The sequence below is a fragment of the Scyliorhinus canicula genome, chromosome 3 (assembly GCF_902713615.1).
Source record: "Scyliorhinus canicula chromosome 3, sScyCan1.1, whole genome shotgun sequence".
NCBI classification, from domain to species: domain Eukaryota; kingdom Metazoa; phylum Chordata; class Chondrichthyes; order Carcharhiniformes; family Scyliorhinidae; genus Scyliorhinus; species Scyliorhinus canicula.
In genome coordinates, this window is record NC_052148.1 from 229,782,933 (window position 1) to 229,797,858 (window position 14,926).

The 14,926-nt window shown below is 42.1% G+C and overlaps 1 protein-coding gene across 12 annotated transcripts in view; it reads left to right on the forward strand.

Annotated features, from left to right (window-relative positions):
• The window catches only part of kiaa1109 (KIAA1109 ortholog), a 534,122-nt gene that overhangs the window by 423,444 nt on the left and 95,752 nt on the right, over window positions 1-14,926 (forward strand). For all 12 annotated transcript variants that reach the window (XM_038792378.1, XM_038792369.1, XM_038792381.1 and 9 more), the window contains 3 exons: window positions 6,036-6,159; window positions 10,408-10,517; window positions 11,587-11,686. In XM_038792378.1, the coding sequence (XP_038648306.1) occupies window positions 6,036-6,159; window positions 10,408-10,517; window positions 11,587-11,686 (334 nt within the window). The remainder of the gene's footprint in view (window positions 1-6,035; window positions 6,160-10,407; window positions 10,518-11,586; window positions 11,687-14,926) is intronic.

Sequence of the window (14,926 nt, forward strand, 5' to 3'; positions counted from 1 at the left end):
TGTTTTCTATGTTCTATGATGTCCCTATCTCTGTGGAGCCAGTCTCACTGGCTCTATCAGGCCCTGCCGTGTCAGAAAAGTCTGCCTGTCTGTTTCTCGCTCCACAGATGCTGCCAGACCTGCTGAGTTTTTCCTGTACTTTCTGTTTTTATAAGATTGCCAGCATTTGCAGTATTTTGGTTTTATTTATGGAGCTATATGTTGTTTAAGTTGAAAAGCTATTGGTATGTTTCTGTGCCAGAGAGTGAAACGGGAAGGTTACTTTAAACGTTTCAAACTAATGATTGCAGACCATTATTAGCTGTTGCTTTTATTTTAAATTAAAGGACTAATTAATAGATGGTTGTGGCACCTATCACAAGTGCTATTGGTTGGAAAATCACAGGCTCCTGTACCTTGATTTTCCTCCATTAAAATTTATGGATGGAAGCTCAGGGCAGTCGGGCCCACAATTTTCAAGCCAATGCTGCTTTTGCTCCTTGACCCTCTTTGCCCATTCAGGGAATTGGCCCGAAAAAATATTATGTTTTACTTGCAAAAAAGTTTAAATTCTGGATTTGCATAAATTGATATATGTTTTTAATAATTTCAATACAATTTAAATTAAACCTTCGTAAAAACTATTCGTCTTTTAGTTTAGAAAATGCATCAAGTTGAGGGAGAGAGATGTTGGACCATCCTAACGTGTGCTTTTTTTCTTTTCTAAAAATAAGTAACAAATTAGTTGAGTTTTGATTTATTCCCACACAAACAGGCTCTGATTTAGAATTACTATGGTATAGATAATTAGAAAAGCTGTAAAAGGAACATGCACACATCAAATCTCAACAAACATTGAATGCAGTCTTTTGTGATCCTTTTTTAAAATTCGTTCATGGGACTTGGGCGTCGCTGGCTGTGCCAGCATTTATTGCCGATCCCTAATTGCCCTTGAAGGGGCAGTAAAGATTCAACCATATTGCTGTGGGTCTGGAGTCACATGTAGGCCAGATGGCAGATATCCTTCCCTAAAGGACATTTGTGAACCAGATGGATTTTTCCGACAATTGACAATGGTTTTTTGGTTATCATTAGACTTTTTAATTCCAGATCTTTAATTGAGTTTAAATTCCATTTCCCGCCGTGATGGGATTCGAACCCAGGTCCCCAGATCATTATCCTGGGTCTCTGGATTACTAGTCCAGCGACAATACCACTATGCCACCACCTCCCCGTAAATAACATACAGCAAGTCAGCACTTCGAGTTTTCGCCAAAGGTCCTTTAATTAAACACAAAGTTTGTTGGGGGGGGGTTGGAGAGACCACAGTCATTCCAATTGTCCCCCCTTTACAGAGGTAAAGGCAGGCAATTTATATGATACAGTAAGCAATATCTAGGACAGAAGGCATTCTTTAGATTAGCAAAAGACAGAAAACCGAGCAGGCCAGAGTTAGATTTTAATAACAGTCCTTGGGTTCCTTGCCTAAGAAAAATAATAATTGTATGCTGTCAGCAAAACAGTGTGCAGCTGCACGCTTGTTTACATTGTATGACCTTCTGACTGTTTCATGCAGAACTTCTTGACTGAAATAAGGCTAAATATTCATCATGCTTTGCCAAGTGCCTATTTCCATGAAATATAGTCGTACACCTGGTTAAAATGAATACAGGATATTAAGGCAACTAATCCGCCAACTAAAGTCCCTTCTACAGCCTGGTACTGTCAGATCCTGGGCCTCATTTACACCAGTACTGTTATACCATACCCTACCTCCATTACTGACAAATATCAGGTATTTACCAGTAAGTGAAACTTTATATTCCACGTCCATATATGTACCAATCTTCAAATTCTTCCTCCACTTTTTTGCCAAATCCGGTGTAGAGTCAGGTGAGAAGGGATTAAATTGTTCCCCATTTTTGCCCCCTCCTGGTTTGTAAAAGGCATTTTTGAAAATGCTGTATTTGCTAATTCAATGAGTGTTTAAATGTTTACTTGTAGTTTGTGTGCCTATGTGCACACAAAGTCACACACGCAAATAAAGATTACAGAATGGGAAGGATGTATTAACTAAATTAGAATCTAGAGAAATAAAAGGGGTATGCATTTGATGAAACAGCTGGTTTCAGGCTGGGATCTTGCAGCTTTCCCTCGGAGGTCTCAATGCTTCTAATTTAAAGATGTAGACAGCTGATTTTGGCTGTTCTCCTGGACATAGTAACAGGGGTTGATTTCCTCCAAGAAGTCTCTTGTCTGTAGCAGGGGGCATTCCTGGGCAGTCATGGTCAGCAAACAGGGTCGAAGCTCGCAAAGTGGATTGTAGGCTAAGGAAGGCAGAGGGACCCCACTCAGGTTTTCTTCTGTCAGCATCTCAGCTGCTTGTCCTGTGTCCTGCAGGAAAGCAGAACTTTAAACATGCAAAGAGTGACCATTACCAGGAATTCAAACATGGTCATAACTATGCATTTTCCCTATTTAACTTAATCAGTTCATGTCTATGAATCCCCACTCTCTGACCATGTGCCATTGTTCAAGTGAGTATTCCCATGGTAACTTGGTAAGTTCATGTCTGGAGGCCCCTCGTTGAATATTCCAGCTAATTGCCTTGATGCCTTGTTAATAGAGACACTATATGTGGTTCATTCATATTTTTCTGAAACCAATGTTGTTGATGAACCTTTGTAGACGTGGGGCTGAATTCTCCACTGTGATGCCGGCAGCGACAATTGTAATTAGGTTGAAAATAGCGCGCAATGGAAAAAAAAATCACGATTTGCACCCAGCACCGATTCCGTCGCCATGCTCCGATTCCTCGCTGGCGCTGTTATTTGCGCCCTGCGCTGGCAGGCCCATGCAAAACTGTCATTTGCATAGATTTAAATATCATTACCGAGTTGGACACTGCATGCTCCACAATGCTCTGCCCCTCGTAGGCAGAGGTCTCGCAGGCGCGAGTTAATGCAAGTATTTACAAGTGGGGCCTGGATGCCATGGCTGTTGAGGGGGAGGCTAAAAAAAACTCTCAAAGACAATCAAAAATTGTCGCGCTTGCTGGGGGGTGGTGCCCGGGTTGAGGGTAGTACCGGGTAGTGACTTGGTGCCACACCCGTAAAGAAGGTGTCCACCTTGGGATGGGAGTGGCCTGGCTCAGACCATTGCTTCAATATATGGCTTTAACTGAGCCCCGTTGCTGCTACTTACAGGTCCTGGCTGCCGACACTGCTGACTGCTCACTGTGTCCTGTGTATGTCCAGAGAGTCTCTGGCGATATGGGAGCCCACCCAGGCTACCTATCTGGAAACCCACTTACCTCTGCGATATCATCAAGGGGAGAGGCGTGGCCACGCTCAATCAGTGGCTCACCAGGTATTGGCACTCCTCAGAAGCGCTGCCCCACTGCAGAGCAAGCAGAGGATAGCCGAGCTCACCCCAAACAAAGGACACCTGCACCATGGCCTTTGGAACCCCCACCCCCCGGTTCTCTGCTCCTCTCAGAGAAAAGTCCTCACCAGTGACCCCCCCACCCCTCAAGATCACCAGCTGGTGAGGCTGGCAGCACTGACTGCCTCTGCCAACTTTTCCCAGGTGCAGTTCAGGAGGCCAGGCTCAAGTCTGCAGCCCATCCTAGAGAAGAGGGTGTCCCTCTATCCTCATTGGTATCAAGCAGTGGGTCTACTACAGACTCCCAAAATTGGCGGCAGGTCTTCTCTGAGCCATCTTAATGGCTACAATGAGTGTGTGGTGAGTGGAGTGCTTATAAACAGCTCCAACTGTCAGACTCTTCAACGCTAATTCTGGCTCCAGCAGTTACACTTCCTGCTGGGCTGGGAATTGTTTTCAATTCATGCCGGCTCATTTGCATATCCTTAATCACAAAACGAATAGAGCCCCAACAGAAACGCAAATCGCATGCTATTCCGTTCCCAAACTGAAAATCCCAGCCATAGTGTTTCCAGCTCATTATGTTGCAAGAGACATAAATTGGATAGCCATTTCTATTGCGCTCACACGTTTAGCCTATTTTTGAAAAAGTCTGTTTTAACAATTAAGTTTGGTTTTCCAATTCAATGGTGTCAGAATCATTCTTTGGCAAATAATGTATTTTGATGACACCAGGTTCCCATTCCTAGCAGTGCCAGACAAACCACTTTGCCCCTGTGCTGTCAAAGTCCAGGAGCCCTAAACTAAATCAGGCAAATATTAGGACCATTTCATACATAAATGGACAATTATGAAATGTGATCCTCAAAGCACTCTTTAAAATTTTAAAGGCAGAATTGAACTCTTGCATTAACTGTTAATCAATGACACTGATGTGAGGAGCTACATAATAAAATATCCTGATAGTTATGAAACAACAGACGTACTTACCGTAAATTCTCTCAAGGCAATAATCTGATGGACCAGATTATTATATTCCATTGTAGAGCCTATCAGATTAATCGGGAAGATCCTATAATGGGTGAGGAGTGAAAGAGAGTCACACAAATTGGAGGAGAGAAAAAGAGGGAAACAAAAACTGCTGAGGGAGACGAAGAGTGAATAAAAAAACTAGCCAAGCAAGGGAGAGAAAGACACATAAACTAGGGAAAAGGGAGAGAAAAACAAACAGGAGAGAGCGAGGATCACTAGCTGGGTAAGGGTGGAGAAACACAATGTAGCGAGGGAGGCTTAATATCAGCCCATGGTTTTACCTTGTGTAATATATTTTATAGGGACAGGCTGTTTTGACGCTTCTCTTTGAGGAGTGAGCTCAAATCCCTGTATTGGGCTTTGGGGTTGAGTGTGAGAGTTAGTTAATTGAATTTGTTTTACTTTTGTTTTCTTTACTTCATATAACTTGCAATGTATTGTGGCAAGTGTCATGTGATCATAGAATCATGGAATTTACAGTGCAGAAGGGGGGCATTCGGCCCATTGAGTCTGAACCGGCTCTCGGAAAGAGCACCCTACTTAAGCCCACACCTCCACCCTATACCTGTAACCCAGTAACCTCAGCTAAACTTTTTTTTGGACATTATGGGCAATTTATTATGGCCAATTCACCTAACCTGCACATCTTTGGACTGTGGGAGGAAACCAGAACATCCGGAGGAAACCCACGCAGACACGGGGAGAACGTGCAGACTCCGCACAGACAGTGACCCAAGCCGGGAATCGATCCTGGGACCCTGGAGCTGTGAAGCAACTGTGCTACCGTGCTGCCCTTGATGCAGTGCTGATTCTATGATCAAGCATCATGTGAGCTGTCATGTGATTGCACTTCATTCTAAATGTGTTTACTTAAAGAGGTTCACCAGACCCTATTAGGAATTTGAATTTGCCTAGTACTTCACCCCCTAATTTATCAAATTCCAAAAATAAATTTGCCAAATTCACATAGTGATACTGAGGGCATATGAAACTTTGGATTACCTCATGGAAATTTTATCATTCATACATTTTGAAGCAAAATCTTACGTGCTGAATGGTTTGTTTTTAAATTTATAAAAGGAATAAAAAAATAAAAATCACATTTTAATTCAAAATTCAGTAATGTGTTTAGTGTGAGACAGAGTAATGACCTTGCCATAAAAACAAACTTTGTATGATATGTCTAACATTTTTCTAACCAGAGTAGAACTTGCAAAGCACAGAAAAGAATGATAAGAGAGGGGTGGGGAATTTTCTGATTCATTCCTTGGACAGTTAGCAGATGGAGCAAATTGTCCCTTGAGGTTGCCAACTATAGTTTGACATATTCCTAGAGATGTAATCATATGATATTTGATGAAATGGCAGTCCATCCCCATCAATTAATATAAACAGAAAATTCTGGAAATACTCCGTATTGTGTGATGGAAGCTTGTCAACTTGGTTCCTCTCTTTACAGATGATGCTTGATCTGCTGAGTATTTTCAGTATTTTTTGTTTTTATTTCAGATTTCCAGCATCGGCAATATTTTGCTTTTGTCTTTAGAATTATGTGTTTATCCTAAAGAACTGTGAAGACTACGTAGAATCTCAATATTGTTCAACTCAACCAAGTTAATAAAACATTTGTATCTTTACAGAAAACTTGGTGCAAGTGAGGGAACCATAAACCAAGAGATTCAGCGTTATCAACAGCTGGAATCTGTCGCTGTTAACGACATCCGTCGTGATGTTCGGAAAAAATTACGGCGATCCAGTATGAGGGTGAGTCAATTATTTTTCCCTCAGATGTAGTATGAGCTTTCTGGAAATGTTTTGGTTAAGTCTTGTTTTTCTGTGTTTGTAAAGAAAACCGCATGAAGGCCGAAATTATGTATTTTTCCCATGTCATTGTATTGTAATCGGTATCCTCTGCTCTCTGATTCAATGATCCATGGACCTTGTTAGTTTCCTGCTGTCACTTATGTAAATTCAACTGTGATTCTGCCACACTGTCCTGTTTATACTGGGTAATCCAATAAGGTCGCAGTCTCTGTACTTAGCCGAATATGGATAAACTCAGTGTAGCTCTCCCACTGCCTGAAGCATAAAGGTACACTTTGGTGTCTAATACAGTAAGAAGTTTTACAACACCAGGTTAAAGTCCAACATTGTCTAATACTTTCAGGAGGCTGTTGGCAGATTGAATTGCTCGTTGGCTTAAAGGCAGTAAACCGAGCACAAGAGTTAGGGCAGTTATTCAGAATGACAGAAGGTGATGTCCACAAGGATCAGTGTTGGGACCACTGCTTTTCACAATTTAAATTAATGATTTGGACTTTGGAATCAAAAACACAATTTCTTAATTTATGAATGATATAAAATTTGTGTGAAGGGGTGTGGGGATGGGGGGAATAGAGTCAATACTGAGGAGGACTGCAACAATTTACAAGGACATGAAAAACTTGTAGAATGAGCAAATAATTGGCATATGAAGTTCAACGGAGTTAAATGTGAAGTAGTACCAGCCCCATCCCACAACTCTTTTATCAGTACATCGAGGACTATTTTGGAGCTGCTTCATGTTTCTCTCTGGACCTGGAAAAATGTATTAATTTTGCTTCCAATATCCACCCATCTATCACCTTCACACGGTCCATCTCCGACACTTCTCTTCCCTCCCTTAACCTTTCTATTTCAATTTCTGCGGATAGACTGTCCACTAGTATTAATTACAAACCTACTAACTCCCACAGCTACCTCGACTGCAGCTCTTCACACCCCACATCCTGTAAGGACTCCATCCCATTCTTACAGTTCCTTCGCCTCCTTAGCATCTTTTGCGATGATGCCACTTTCCAAAAGGGTGCTGCTGACTTGTCTTCATTCTTCCTTAATCGTGGTTTAAGGTCAACAATTTAACTATGGTCAACAAGGCTCTCAACCTTATATCTGACCCTTCTCCCGCACCTCTGCTCTCATCCCTTTCCCTCCCTCCTAGAACGAGGATAGGACCCCCTTGTCCTCACTTTTCACCCTACCAGCCTCTGCATTCAAAGAATCCTCCTCCTCCAATTCTACCAAATCCAGCATGATTCCACCACACTAAATCTTCCCCTCACTCCCCTGTCAGCATTTCACAGGGACCGTTCCCTGGCCACTCCTCCATCACACCCAACACCTCACCCTCTTCCCAAGGCACTTTACCATGCAACCGCAGAAGGTGTACACCTGCCCTTTACTTCCTCCTTGTTTACCATTCCAGGGCCTAAACACACTTTTCCAGTGAGGCAGCGCTTCACATGCACCTCCTTCAATTTGGTTTGTTGCATTTGCTGCTCCCAACACATCTATTCTATATTGGAGAGACCAAATGCAGACTGGGTGACCGCTTTACCGAACTCCTCCGGTCCGTCCTACTCTCACATCCACATGTCCGTCCTTAGCCTGCTGCAATGTTCCAGTGAAGCCCAGCGCATTCCATGTAAACTGGAAGAACAGCACCTCATCTTACAATTAGGCACATTGCAGCTTTCCGGACTTAACGTTGAGTGCAACAACTTCAGACTGTGAATTCTCTCCTTCACCTTCACCAAATTTTTATTTCTATCCCCAATTTATTTTCTGTTTCTCCCTCACCGTTGTCCCCCCTCCCCCACTCCACTTGGGCCAACTGTTCCTCATTGCCCTTTGACACACTGTTCACCTTTGTTCTGCCATTCACACATTCTAATCTCTATGTGTCACTATCAGCACTCTTCCTAGCCTTAAACACCCCCATTTACATTCCTTTTGTCTTTCTGTCCATGACATTTTTGTCAATCTCCACCTATCACTGGCCCCTTATCCAGCCCCACGGCTCTTAAACCCCCCCCCCCCCCTCCACCCCCCGCACTACGGTATAAATCTGACCCTATTTCCAGTTCTCTCTAGCCTTCACAAAGAGTCATTCAGACTCGAAACGTTAACTCCCTTCTCTCTCCACAGATGCTGTCAGACCTGCTGTGATTGTTTTTGTTTCAGATTCCAGCATCCACAGTAATTTGCTTTTATCTTGTGTGTGAAGTAGTACAAGTTGGTAGGAAGAATAGGGGGTTCACTTGTTACTTGGTGGACTTGAGTCAAGTGGTTAGTGGACCAAAGGGATCTTGGAGTACAAATCAGTAAATGTTGCACCACAGGTTAGCAAGACCATTAAAAAAAAAAGCAAACCAAGCATTGGCCTTTATGTCTGCAGGGATAAAATTGAGAAGTAAGAAAGTTATGCTGAACCTCTTAATTAACTTTAGACCACACTTGGGAGTGCATTTCTGGTCTCCATGTTATATAAGGATATAGCGATACTGGAGAAGTGACAGAGAAAATTTACAAGGCTTTTCACATGAAGTAAGAAGGCTTGAGGAGTGATTTGGTAAAGGTCTTTAAAATTATGAGAGCTTTTGATAGATTGGATAGAGAGTGAATGTGTGGGAAGAGCATAACTGGATTGGATTGGATTGGTTTATTGTCACGTGTACCAAGGTACAGTGAAAAGTATTTTTCTGCAAGCAGCTCAACAGATCATTAAGTACATGAAAATGCATAATAGCGCAACACAAGGTACACAATGTAACTACATAACACCGGCATCGGGTGAAGCATACACGGGTGTAGTGTTAATCAGGTCAGTCCGTAAGAGGGTCGTTTACGTGTTTGGCAACAGCGGGGAAGAAGCTGTTTTTGAGTCTGTTTGTACGTGTCCTCAGACTTCTGTATCTCCTACCCGTTGGAAGAAGTTGGAAGAGTGAGTAAGGAGGGTGGGAGGGGTCTTTGATTATGCTGCCTGCTTTCCCCAGACAACGGGAGGTGTAGATGGAGTCAGTGGATGGGAGGCAGGTTTGTGTGATGGACTGGGCTGTGTTCACGACTCTGAAGTTTCTTGCAATCTTGGGCCGAGCAGTTGCCAGACCAGGCTGTGATGCAGCCAGATAGGAGGCCACCGACACAAAATTGTGACCAAGAAAGCAGCAGAAAATTCAAAAGAAACTTCTTTACCAAAAGAACAGTGAGAATGTGTAACTCTCAACCATCGGGAGTGGTTGCAAGGAATAATATAGATGCATTTAAGGGGAAGCTAAACAAGCATATGAGGGAGCAGGAAAAAGAGGGTTACATTGATAGATTTAAATGAGAAAAGATAGGAGGAGGCTCAAGCATTAACATCATCATTGCCTGGTTAAAATGGCTTGGTTCTGTGCCATATACTCTATGTAGCTCTGGGTATTATGGAGAAGTAGGCATGTGCGGCTGTACGGTCTACTGCTCCTATTTCTTATGATGTGGAGATGCCGGTGTTGGAGTGGGGTGGGTATAGTAAGAAGTCTTACAACAGCAGGTTAAAGTCCAACAGGTTTGTTTGGAATCACTAGCTTTCGGACTCACCTGATGAAGGAGCTGAACTCCGAAAGCTAGTGATTCCAAACAAACCTGTTGGACTTTAACTTGGTGTTGTAAGACTTCTTACTATTTCTTATATTCTTAGCTGCCTGACTAATGGCGAGGGCACTATGCAATACATGGACTGCAGCAGTTCAAGAAGGTGGCTCGCCACCACCTTCTCAAGTTAATTAGGGATGGGCAATAAATGCTGACCTTGCTAGCATTGCTCACATTTCACAAACAAATTAAAAGAAGCCTGCAAGACTGGTGAAATGGACTGGTGACAAATAGGGAGACTTAGAAGCAAGAGTGAAGAGTTAATGGCAAATTACCTATTCATACAAAACATTGTGTACCTTAAAATGGGATTGTATGCAAGTTTGTTGTGTTTCATGCTTTAAACCCAAATTAAGAACTGTGTTAACAATAAAAAACAAAGAATAGGGTTTTTAAAAATTGAGTTAATAATACTGTTTAATGTAAATGATCTAAAACAGTAGAAATGTGGAACAGAATTTGTTCATAAAAAGAGTGATTATGATATATTGCTAAAGCTTGGCTTTGTGAAATGTTGAGTGTATTTTTTATTCTGTTAAAAAATGTTTGTTTGTGCAGGCAGCTTCCCTTAAAGATAAATGGGGTCTAGGCTATAAGCCCAGCTACAACAGATCAAAAAGTATCTCAGCCTCTGGAAGACCACCTGTAAGAAGACTGGAAAGGACGAGGTGAAATACTTTTACTGTTAAATTTACTGTTTTTACACTTTTATGACATTAAGAAGGAGTCTGAATTTTATGTAGCACCTTATATCCGATCCAATGAGTGATATTTTGCAGTGCACTCGCTGTTGTTATGCAGGCAAGCAGAACAGCATTTTTTTGTTTTTAATTATGATGGTGAGCGGAGCCAATGTTCAGACAATCAATAATAGAACAGTGTTCAATAAGTAGGTAAGCACAACAATCCCAAGTGCAGCTCCGGTGAACAGAACTTGCCTAGCTTGGCTCATTGACTTGCCTGAGCAGAAAATGCCTGATTTCCATCTTGCAATCTTCTGTCTCTGAAACCTCAGGGTGAGCTTGAACTCCTTCCAAGTTATAATAATAATATAATAAGAATAATAATCGCTTATTGTCACAAGTAGGCTTCAATGATATTACTGTGAAAAGCCCCTAGTCTCCACATTTCAGCACCTGTTTGGGGAGGCCGGTACGGGAATTGAACCCACGCTGCAGACCTTGTTCTGCCTTACAAGCCAGCTGTTTAGCCCACTGTGCTAAACCGGCCCCTACAAGGCGCACATTCACAGATCTGCGTGTGTGCTATGGCGGGGTGGGGGGTGATGGAATTCTCTCAATTTAGCCAGAATCTGGAAACTAGCAAACATGCCCCAAATTGATGGGTTAAAAAGGGGAGGAGGCCCAGCAGGTATGAAAACCTGGGCATTTTAGCAATATGAAGAAAATTGTCAGGACACTTAGTGAGAAATCCAGACAGTCGCAGTCAAACTGGGATATCTGGCCACCATAGCTCTTAATGTCATATAGTAGAGTCATATGCAAGTGGAGATTTCGGCCTGATTCCAATTTGAAATATTCTTTGTTTAAAATGGAAAAGTCCATCGTATGTAAGCATTTCTAGTCATGAATTTGCGGTGAATTAATACACATATTGATTTATGTGATGTAATTCTGATTGTTTCAAATTTCAAATTATTTTCAGTTGGAGTATGTAATTGATTTATTCGCTACATTGTTGCTCATTGATGTTATGTTCACATGAGTTCTCATTTAGTTCTAGAGTTGGTGAGGCAGAAGACCCTATTGAAATCCAAACTCCAGAACCAACTATATCTGGAACAGGGCCAAGAGTGACTTTTAAAGTACAGGACACGGTAAGGGTCTTGTGAAGATTAACCAGCAGATGCGATACAAAATTATACGGTGCCTTTGAGCAATATGCAGTTTGGGTGGGAACAATACAATGATATGGGCTGAAAGTCCTCAACAAAATAATCATTCATACATGAATCAAGTAGGTTTGAAGGAATAAATGGTATTTCTCTGGATTTTATTATATTCTAGTAGAGAAATTACTATCAGTTTTCTAGATGTTTCCAAGGAAGTGAGGAAAAATAAACAATGTAGCTTTTTTTTTAGTTTGTCCTGGCATTGAAACTATTACTCTAAAGATTAATATAATTTAACTGCCTGTTAAAATCTTTCATTTTTTTTGTTTTTGCTGCAGAAAATAAACGCTTTTGCAGGTTGTATGTATTTATTTTATAAAAGCACCAATCGAGGGCAGCACAGTGGTTAGCACTGGGACTACGGCGCTGAGGACCCAGGTTCGAATACCTGCCCTCGGTCACTGTCCGTGAGAAGTTTGCACATTCTCCCCGTGTCTGCGTGGGTTTCACCCCCATAACCCAAAGATGTATCGGTTAGGTAGATTGGCCACGCTAAATTGCCCCTTAATTGGAAAAAAGTAATTGGGTACTCTAAATTTATAGAAAAAAAAGAAAAAGATAAAAGCACCAATCATCAAATGTCCATTTAAACTTAATTTAGAACATTAAAACTAGTTTAAACTTATAATTATAATCTTTAGTAGTGTCACACGTAGGTTTACATTAACACTGCAATGAAGTTACTGTGAAAATCGCCGAGGTGCCACATTCCGACTCCTGTTTAGGTACACTGAGGGAGAATTCAGAATGTCTAATTCACCTCACAAGTATGTCTTTTGGGACTTGTGGAAGGAAACCGGAGCACCTGGAGGCACTTTAAGATGGCACATAACTAGAACATGCTGGTATTTTAATGTGACTGGTTCAACGGTTTAGTTAACTTGCATATGTATTTAAGAAAATATGAACACCCAACTCGGTAAAGAAAATGTGTACACCCCGTTTGCTGAAATTTACTTGTTGGCATCCCAACAGTAGAAAAACGGTTGCCATTACGTCATAGACTGGTGACTCCATTTGAGGTGAACTTCAGATGTAGAAGAAACGGAGAGGCCTACAGCACAAAAGAGCCTCTTCGGCCCATCATGACGATGCCGACCATCAAGCACCTACCTATTCTCATCCCATTTTCCAGCACTTGGTCCATAGCCTTGTTTCCAATGGCTTTTCAAGTGCTGATCTAAATACTTCTTAAAAGTTGGAAGGATTCCCACCTCTACCACACTTTCAGGCAATGAGTTTCAGATTCCAACACCCGGTGTGAAAAAGATTTTCCTCACAATAATTTGGTTTTACTTGGCCTAGACATGGACTTAAATGTTGCTTAATCACATGTGAGAGGCAAGGTAGCACAGTGGTTAGTACTGTTTCTTCACCGTGCTAGGGACCCGGATTCGATTCCTGGCTTGGGTCACTGTCTGCGGAGTCTGCCCGTTCTCCCCATGTCTGTGTGGGTTGCCTCCAGGTGCTCCGGTTTCCTTCCACAAGTCCTGAAAGACATACTTGTGAGGTGAATTAGACATTCTGAATTCTCCCTCAGTGTACCTAAACAGGAGCCGGAGTGTGGCGCCTCGGCAATTTTCATAGTAACTTCATTGCAGTGTTAATGTAAACCTACTTGTGACACTGCTAAAGATTATAATGATTATAATTATAAGTTTAACTAGTTTTAATGTTCTTCTGGAATTGGATCAAGATTTTAATTTTGAACAGAATAAACTTGCATTAACTTATCATAATGAAACTTCAGCAATACTATAGGATGTCAATTAATTAACATTGCAAATTTGATTTAATTTAAGGCTTACAAAATCATATTCATTTTTATTACTGAAAACATCTGTTTAAAAGTTACATTGAAGGCTCCCCTTGTTTTCATTCACTCTCTTTCCCTGCCTTCCTGTACCCCATTCCCATTCCCCACTCTTAACTCTAATTGTCCTAGGAATGAAATACGTTTGGCTACCCACCATTGAATTTCCAGTACTCCATAAGAATGCAGCATCGATTGCCAGTAAATAGGGCAGGTGATTTTCTGAGGCCCAGAAACTAGTGTTTAATCGTCTGATTTTATTTTACACAAAATTGCAGTAAATGGGCAGCACACAGTAAGTGTAGCACTTTATAGTTTCCTGGAGTAATACATGGTGGAACTGACTTAAACTATTTTAGATTTACTGTTATGCAGTGGGACAGGATTAATTTATAAACACATAGTAAAAGATCCACTGAGAAAAAGAGATTGGGTTGGAATTTACAGCATGCCATGGTTCCTACTACCATCCCTACACTCCCCAGCTAAAAACCTCGGCAAAGTGACCAATTGGTCATTACTAGACCAGAGCCAGGGTTTCTGCCCCTCACGAGTTGCTGGCCGATCAGAGGTTGGCATCTATTCAGTACAGACATTACTATTGGGGGTAATGGCCACTGCTGGTACTGCACTTGGATGACGAGGAGGTGAGCTGCACTGGATCAAGTTTCAAGTGTTTAGAGGCCTCGACAGGTGACAAGCTAGCAGGCCCTAGAAAGGGGTGTGGGGACCAGAGTTTGAGAGACCATGGGGGTTGGGAACCTGAAGGGGGCAGGTTGGGGGAGCTCTTGAGTGGGCCTCATGGGCCAATTAAGGTGGGTCCTGCCCCCGCCCTTCCCTGAATGGGCTGACTGCTTGGCGTGGGTCTCTCCTGCTGCTGGCTAAATTCCAGCAATTGTGAGATAAGGCCCTTAAAAGGGTAAATTGCGGTTAGCGATGGCGTATAGGCAGTTGGATTTTAATTGTACCACTGCCTTCATACACACTAAGAAGTCTTACAACACCAGGTTAAAGTCCAACAGGTTTGTTTCAAACACGAGCTTTCGGAGCACGGCTCCTTCTTCAGGATTCACCTGAAGAAGGAGCCGTGCTCCGAAAGCTCGTGTTTGAAACAAACCTGTTGGACTTTAACCTGGTGTTGTAAGACTTCTTACTGTGCTCACCCCAGTCCAACGCCGGCATCTCCACATCATTCATACACACTGGGATGGTAGCATAAAATCTAGCACATCCTCAGGAAGTTGAGTTCCGTATTAAGTTTTGAAAGTTCAGTTCTGATGCCACACTATAGGAAAGATGTGATTGCACTAGAAAGGATGCAGGGAGATTCACCAGGATGTTGCCTGGGCTGG